The 8601-nt window shown below is 37.3% G+C and overlaps 1 protein-coding gene across 6 annotated transcripts in view; it reads left to right on the top strand.

Moving 5' to 3' along the window:
- Positions 1-2962: 2962 nt before the first annotated feature.
- The window catches only part of LOC135203158 (pyridine nucleotide-disulfide oxidoreductase domain-containing protein 1-like), a 58332-nt gene continuing 52693 nt past the window's right edge, over positions 2963-8601 (top strand). The window contains exon 1 of one of the 6 annotated variants that reach the window (XM_064232837.1): positions 2963-3218. In XM_064232837.1, coding sequence (XP_064088907.1) covers positions 3084-3218 — 135 coding nt within the window. In that variant the 5' untranslated portion in view covers positions 2963-3083. Of the gene's footprint in view, positions 3219-5679; positions 5716-5942; positions 6001-6097; positions 6215-6331; positions 6374-6994; positions 7019-8601 lie in introns of those variants that run through there. The other 5 variants (XM_064232838.1, XM_064232840.1, XM_064232839.1 and 2 more) reach the window with 5 other exon arrangements.

Genomic DNA, 8601 nt, shown 5'->3' with positions numbered 1-8601 from the left:
TGAAAAGGGAAAGAAAAACCAAAGCTAAAGGGATAAGGAAAATTAAATGGTACGAATTACAGAAGGAAGGGGATAAGAAGAGAGAGTTTAAGAGGAGGGTTTTGGAGGATATTGATATAGGGATTGAAGATGTTCAAGAATGGTGGGCACGAAATGCAGCAGTAATAAGAAGGCATGGAAAGGAGCTGCTAGGAGAGACATCTGGTATCATATGGGAAGAAAAGGATAGTTGGTGGTGGGATGAAGACATTGAGAAAGTAGTAAAAGATAAGAAGGAGGCAAAGAAAAGATGGGAAGAGTCACAGTCAGTGGAAGACAGAAATAGGTACAGAGAGAAAAACAAGGTGGTGAAAAAGGTGGTAGCCCAAGCTAAAGCAAAGTCGTATGATGATGTGTATAATGAGCTGGGGACAAAGGAAGGATTAAAGAAGATGATGAAGCTATCAAAGGCTAGAAATAAGAGCACCAAAGATATAACACACATCAAACAAATAAAGAATCAAGAGGGTGTAGTGCTTAGAAAGGAGGAAGACATTGTGAAGAGATGGAAAGAATATTTCGAACAGTTGTTAAATGAAGAAAATAATAGACTAATAAGAGAGGATGGGCAAGTGAACATTGGCATGGTAATGAGGTTTTCTAGGCAAGAGGTACTAAATGCACTGAAGAAGATGAAGAATGGGAAGGCAACCGGACCAGACATGATCCCGGTGGAGGCATGGAAAGCATTAGGAGATGAAGGAGTGGATATACTGTACGATCTTATGATAAAGATCCTTGAACAGGAAAAGATACCAAATGAGTGGCGTGGGAGTATATTGATCCCAATTTTTAAAGGGAAAGGCGATGTCCAAGAGTGTGGTAATTATAGGGGCATTAAATTGATGTCCCACACTTTGAAGATACTGGAAAGGATGATAGATGCTAGACTGAGAGAAGAAGTACAAATAGGTAAAGAGCAGATGGGATTTATGAAGGGAAGGGGAACAACAGATGGTATATTTTGTCTGAGGCAAATAATGGAGAAATTCGGGGAAAGACAAAGGGACCTACATATGGTATTCATTGACCTTGAAAAGGCTTATGACAGAGTCCCGAGACAAGAGGTATGGAGGAGCCTGAGGGAGAAGATGGTGCCAGAGAAGTATGTGCGATTGATACAAGAGATGTACCGGAATGTATTTACCAGAGTGAGGAGCAGTGTTGGGGAGACAGAAGGTTTTGAGGTGAGAGTAGGATTACACCAGGGGTCGGCTCTGAGCCCATTTATCTTTAACATAGTGATGGATGTTATAATAGAGGAAGTAAGGGAGACAGTACCATGGAACATATTGTATGCGGATGATATTGTTCTGTGTGCAGAGAGCAGGGAAGATCTGGAAGTGAAATTGGAAAGATGGAGACAAGTACTGGAGGACAGAGGAATGAGAATAAGTAGATCCAAGACAGAATATATGTGTACCACCACTGAGGGGGATGATAGAGAAAGTATTCAGCTTGGTGGAGAGCAAATAAGGAGAGTTGATAAGTTTAAGTATTTGGGATCTTTTGTTAACGCTGGAGGAAGTATGGAAGAAGAAGTAAAACATCGGGTACAGGCAGGCTGGAACAACTGGAGAGCGGCCTCGGGAGTTCTTTGTGACAAAAGAGTGCCGCTTAGGTTAAAAGGAAAATTTCACAAGACGGTGGTAAGAACAGCAATGCTGTATGGTACGGAAACAGCAAGCATGAGAAAAGCAGAGCAGAAGAAGATGGATGTGGCAGAAATGAGAATGCTTAGGTGGATGTCTGGGGTAACAAGAGTGGATAGGATCAGAAATGACTACATAAGGGGGTCAACTAAGGTGGTGGAAGTATCAAAGAAAGTGCAGGAGGGGAGGCTGAGATGGTATGGACACCTGTTGAGGAGAGATGAGGACCACGCTGGGAGACATACTATGGGAGTGGAGGTGCAAGGAAGAAGAAAGAGAGGGAGACCAAGAAAGAGATGGAAGGACTGTGTGAGAGGAGATTTACATGAGAAGGGAATTGATGAGGCAGAAGTGCAAGATAGAAATAGATGGAAACGGCTCATCCGAAACGGCGACCCCATATAAAAATGGGAAAAAGCTGGGAAGAAGAAGAAGAAGAAGATTTATTTTTATTTATTTATTTATTTATTTATTTAACAACTTGCCTTCTGCCCACAACTGCAACCCCTTTATTTTAATTGTACCTCCTTTCATATTCAGGCCCGTAGTACCAAGAGTTTTTAATGGTGGGGGTCGTTTTTCCCAAAAATTAACTGGACATTTTCTATAAGTGTAATTGCATATTCAGGCATATTCAAGATGAAATACTTGAAAATTTTATTTTAGCTATATATCAATTAGAAAAATTGGGTATGTGGTATATGCACATTGATCCGATTAGATGTTATTTTTTTCGGGGGTGGGGGGGAGGGGCGGGAAGTTCGTTCCGCACACCCATCGGTACAGGCCTCATATTATGTTTTCCATCTTTCCATCCTCTCTTAACAGTTGGTTCATAGTGCACCTTTCAAACCTTTTGTTGTTCATTTGCATTTGCGTTTGAGCTCAGAATGACCGACCTCACAGGTCCCAGTGCTTGGCCATGGGCCTTAATTCTATGTTCAGTTAAATCTAATTCAAACATTTCCGATGTGAAAAAAAACCTAGAAATTGACGGGCACTTTGGTAATGAAAATTACTATTTGGTATCAAGTAATCAGTGGGTTCTAAATGTAGATTAGTTCATAATTGAATTGTATACGGTAATGTATCTTTATGGACTTCAATGAGAAATAGTAAAGCGTAACTACTGTTATTATTATTATTTTTTTCTCAATGAACATACATCATCTTACCGAAAATTATGAAGTTTCCGTCCGTCCATTCCAGTAGGTTGACGACGTAAACGTAAACATGTTTAAGTTTGGATTAAGAATAGAAGACGCCAGTGTTTACATTTCATCATGGTTAGGTCATAGCGGTAATACGATATTCGTATGGCACCAAACGTACTACTCGCGTAGCTAAGTGCTTTTGATTTTAAGCTCGACGAAGTGTGTTATTTGTTATTCTATGTCTTCGAGTTTGCTTGAACCAAATATCCAGATTAAAAAACGAAAAATGTCAAATGTGGAAGGACATGAAATGAAGGAATATACATACATAGTCGTTGGGGGAGGGATAGCGGGTGTCACTTGTGCAGAACATGTAAGTATGGTAGACCAGTCTAGCCTGACATCTGCGAATTTACCCGAATTTTATGTACCTACTTATTGTGAATTGTACCGTTTAAGTGATATTAGACCCACCCAGCTTATGGTCTGTAGCCTAGGTACTAGTACTAGGTACTTCCAGCCTCTACCTAGTTACCTATCCTACGTCTTAGGCCTAGGCTAGTTCTCAATTTTTTATTGTTTTCCATGATTCAATAAAAAGGTATCTGATAAACCTGCCTGCTGATCTTGACTTTATGTATTGCAGTGAATTTGTACCCCAAAACTGTGCGATTAGGTAGGTACACAATCTCTCTTCAATAAAACTTGTACTGTCCCCCTACGAGACGTTTGTTTGGCAGCCTCTGATTGGCTGGTACTGGGAGGTAGGCCGCTCACTCAGTCTTATTATTTTTGTCTGCGGCTTAGAAAACTAGCAATGTTTATATTTCTTCAATAATCTCATGCTTTGCTCAAGATAGGAAAATTTTGGTCATACCAAAGGATTCGGTATTAATTGTACAACTAATTCATCTTTTCCTGAAACCAATAAGATAAAGCACAAAGGAATTACAATGAGTAAAAGTGAAGAGAGAAGTATTTGATTCTTTATACCTGTTTTTACTTATCATCGGATTTTGCATCATTAACATGATCAAGATTAGATAAAACTTGTATTTTCATACAATAAACAATAAAATCACCCTGAATATGCTGGTGCTTTCAGATTTTGGATGCGTCTAGTATGTGAAGAGAAAATGAAGAATATGTCTTATTATGTTGCATCCATAAATGACTCCAGTTTGACGGTATTGCCGAGAGAATATGATCTGCAAGGTGTCGTTGCGTTGGTCATCTCAGCGAGAGATTTGAGTTGCCAATTAGCTATATAAGAGGTTGCAGTTTCGACAATACTATATACCATGTTGCATCATTACATTTTCTGTTATTAAATACACAGAATTTTTAATCCAATATCATACAGTATGTTTGGACATATCTGATAAGGAAAATAATAATAATCAGATGGATGCATCTGGTAACGTTAGCCGAGATCTAGGCGGGAAGCGGGGAATTCGGTTCAGCAAAGAAGTTGAACTCTGTGAACAGACTGCACTTTTCAATTCAGCCTAAGCTATAATCAGGTTGTTTCAGAATATTGTTTTTAATTTTATCATATGAATATATTTTCAAACGAAAGAGATATCAGAGACTTATTTAAGTGATATGAAATAATAATGTCAGTGGAGTAATAAACAACAAAGTATTAAGGAAGATTGACTTCCTTTCAGGCTGAGTCAAGTACGAATGCAACATAGGCTAATAAGACATATTCTTAATTTTCTCTTCACATATTACACGCATCTAAAATCTAAAGGCACCAGCGTATTCAGGGTGATTGTATTGTATGAAAACACAAGTTTTATTTTATCTTGATGACATGAATTATTAAAAATCCAATGATAAATAAAAACAGGTATAAAGAATGAAATTTTTCCTCTTCACTTTTACTCATTGTAATTCCTTTGTGTTTTATCTTATTGGTTTCAGGAAAAGATGACATGGTTGTACAATTCATACCGAATCCTTTGGTATGACCAAAACTTTCCTATCTTGAGCAATCCTATCTTGAGCAAAGCACAAGATTATTGAAGAAATATAAACATATTGCTAGTTTTCTAAGCTTCAAACAAAAATAATGAGACTGAGTGAGCAGCCCACCTTCCAGTACCAGCCAATCAGAGGCCGCCAAACAAACGTCTCGTAGGCACAAGAATCTACCTTAAGTGAATGGACTTTAGTATTGGGTATCACATTTTGGACTGTATAATATTGAACTGGATATTGGTATGGCAGCCGTATCCCTGATTGCGATAGATATTGGTACGGCTCTGAATTGCGCATGCGCAAACCCTTGTTTACTGCCTCAGGCATATCAGTGACAGCAAGAAAATGACGAACCAGCAACACGAACCGTTTAATAATACATCAGTTTTTGCTGAAAAACAGATGTTTTCAGGTTTCAACAAGTGGAAAAAGGCAATAGACGTCTACGAAGAGTCAAACTTCCAGAAATTGTATATCCGTAGGTCACAAACGATGAAATCGGCCCTGAAAAGACCTCTGATATGGAAACATGCTGTTAATATAGACCTGATTTGGATGATTATACTTATGATTGATTAGGCCGGTTACCAGAGAATCAACTTTGGTAGTTTTCCTTACTACCATGAATACAGCAGAGCATGATTTCTGTGTACTTCAAGTCTTCTTTGAATCTCCTTTTCGGAGCTATTTTCAGGGCCGATTCGATTGTTCGTGACCTACGGATATACAATTTCTGGAAGTTTGACTATTCGTAGACATCTATTGCTTTTTTCAGCTCGTTGAAACCTGAAAACATCTGTTTTTTTGTTTTTTGGTGAAAACTGATGTATTATTACAGGGTTCAGAGGAGATTCAAAGAAGATATGAACTACACAGATAGATTAGTTTAGTTTTATTTTTCATGTACATAGTCAAAATCTAAGTATGTTTAAGTATTATTGTGATTTTTTATATTTTCATTTACTTTCAAAATGTTTTGGTGCTTTGGTGATGACAGTATGGTGCTTCACTTTGATATTTTAAATTGAACATGTTTAGCGAAACAATTCAGTTTGACTATTATTACTACTGCCGCTGATCTTCTAGTGCAGTACCTATAGCTCTTAGCAACAGTGCACGGCAACTGCTGCATGATTAGCAAACTACCGTACCTACAGCAAGTCAATAGCGTAATACGGCACCACTGACAGAATCTGACGTACCCCCACTACACTATGTTATTTGTACGGCAGGAAGTCTGAAATTGACGCATGCGCAATACACTGCCGTACCAAAATCTATCGCAATCAGGGATACGGCTGCCGTACCAATATCCTGTACCTTATAATATAGCCTATGTTTGGTAAAACCAAAGGCTACCTACTACCACTCCCCTCTGGTCTGGTAGCTATCGTTTTGCATGTGAATGGTTGCCATGTTTAGTACTAGCCACATACTAGAAATTATTAAGTAAAAATATAATCTACTAGAGACATTAAATAACATAGCACAAACACAAGGCTGTAAACATTACAGATGCTGACTGGCGGGAACCAGACCGTGGTAGTAGTTTTTAGTTTTACCTCATTTTCCTATGTTTTGATGTGTGTTTTGAATGTTTCTGGCTCTCGTTTTGTTAGCAGTTGCCCTAACCAACCACACCTAACCTAACCTAACCTAGTATATCAGGCTCTTACCCTGGGGCATTGATATTAGTTTTAAAATATTCCATAAGCTTTCCATAATATTAAAGAGAACTATCAGTGGCAATAAGTTCCTTATATATTACACTTATTTTGCATTTTCCCTCGCCCAAAATCCCTTCATGCCCACTGTTGGTCCCGTGAATTGTAGGATATATCCTAACCTTCATTTCCACCATGACCAAAAGTACTCACTTGTTAACAAAAAGTGTCAGAAACATTCAAAGAACACATTAAGTCATAAGAAAAGGGTTTTTTAGTCCAAAATATAATTATGGTTTAAAGTAAATTACTGTAATAACTTTGGTTTTGTCTGTTATATCTTGGATCTCTGTACCTTGCTGATCAGTTACTTGGGCTCTCTTGCCTCACTTTCATGCACTGAAGGGCTTGGATATTCTATTCCCAAATGGTCTGTTTGCATAACCTTCAGAAATTACTCAGATGTTTACACAATGTAATGTAGACCAGCCTAATGTACCCTAATCTTGTGACCTAGCTTATGGTAAGTTAAGTTAGGCCCAGACCTCTAGGCTATATACAAGGCTTGCAAATAGGATAGGCTTACTATGCATTCCAGAGGCCATTACATAGTGTTTTTCATATACAACTTTTAAACCAACTTATGAAATTTCATGCCACTTAAAGAAGTGAGTGTTTCAAACCTCTTCCTAATTTTTGTAAGTACTGTGCATGCTGTGCATTGCTGTATGTAATTCATTAACTTTTTTACTTAATATAAGGAGGTTAAAGCTGTGCCTAGCCACCCAACCATCCATAAAAGTGGTGATGTGTGTCAGTGACATCGGTACAGCGTATCCTCTACTACACCTTTTCAAATGGTTGTTTGACTTATGGTTAAATGTCATTTTACCTATCCTGAACCATAAAATTTTTTTGAAGTAAATTAATGTACTGTATGATATAATTTTTAAAAATAAGGTAAGAGGGATGGCTCTTTGTCACAGATACATCATAAAACACCAGTTGTTCGACAGACAGAAAAGGCAAGAAGTTGGTCTTCATTTTGTAAGAGTAAGCAGCTTAATTAAGCACACCTGTCAATTCTGTGTACTACCATAAATTATGCCAATGTTAGAAACACTCAGTGCATGGAAATCCCAGTAAAAGTTTTTTACAAAAAACATATTTCATGGCCTCTGAAATGCTTAGTAGGCAGATTTGAACATGGCTTGATGTTAAGTCACAGTAAGCTTAAAATAACATTTTACAAAGTTTATCAAATAGGCTTGTGGCAATAGCTTATATATAGGCTAAGTGCCAAAAGTCTAGCCTAGTTATACTAATAGGCTATTATAATGTAATATATGATCTAGCTTATGAAGAAATCAGTAGGCTGTGGGAATAGTAAAAAAAGTTAATTATATTGTCCATGCTAAATGTTATAAATATTTATAAGTGGCTTAACCTTTACGAGATGGGCTAACATTATATATTAAGCATACCACCAGACCAGGCAAACTTTAAGGTTGGCCAGTTTAAGAAAAAACGCATCAGTGGAAAAGGAATATGTAGAAATGCACATGGTGTAAGAAAAAAAAAAAATTTTTTTCTGTACCTTCCACAGGAGTTGAAAGTGATTATTTATAACCTGTGCAAGGCCTTTTTCCGAGACACCCGTAAAAAATAAGGGATTTTGACGCAGGAAAAATCTATTTCTGGGCGAAGGGCCCGTGTCGCCCAGTGAAATAGGTTCCTTTAGCACTATTTCTAAGGTAAAATATTGTTATAATTTTACCAAGTTATACATGTTTTTCTAATAACTTATTTTATTTTATTTTGTATAGTTTGTAAAGTTATATTTACACCTCACACACAATATCATAACAGATAAGAATGAAAATCATTAACTAATTCTGAGTATGTACAGTCGACCCCCGCTATTTGCGAACTCATGATTCGCAGACTCACCTATTGGTGGATTTTTCTATGGACCTTATATATTAGTACCCATTATTCATGGAAAATTCACCTATTCACGGTCTTTCTCACTGAGAAATATTCACAAATTACTGTATTTTCATATTAAAATACTTAGGTATAAGCATTTTTATACTTTTTTTTGTT

Source organism: Macrobrachium nipponense, chromosome 33 (assembly GCF_015104395.2).
Source record: "Macrobrachium nipponense isolate FS-2020 chromosome 33, ASM1510439v2, whole genome shotgun sequence".
Lineage (NCBI taxonomy): Eukaryota > Metazoa > Arthropoda > Malacostraca > Decapoda > Palaemonidae > Macrobrachium > Macrobrachium nipponense.
This window is presented reverse-complemented; position numbering and strand designations above follow the sequence as displayed.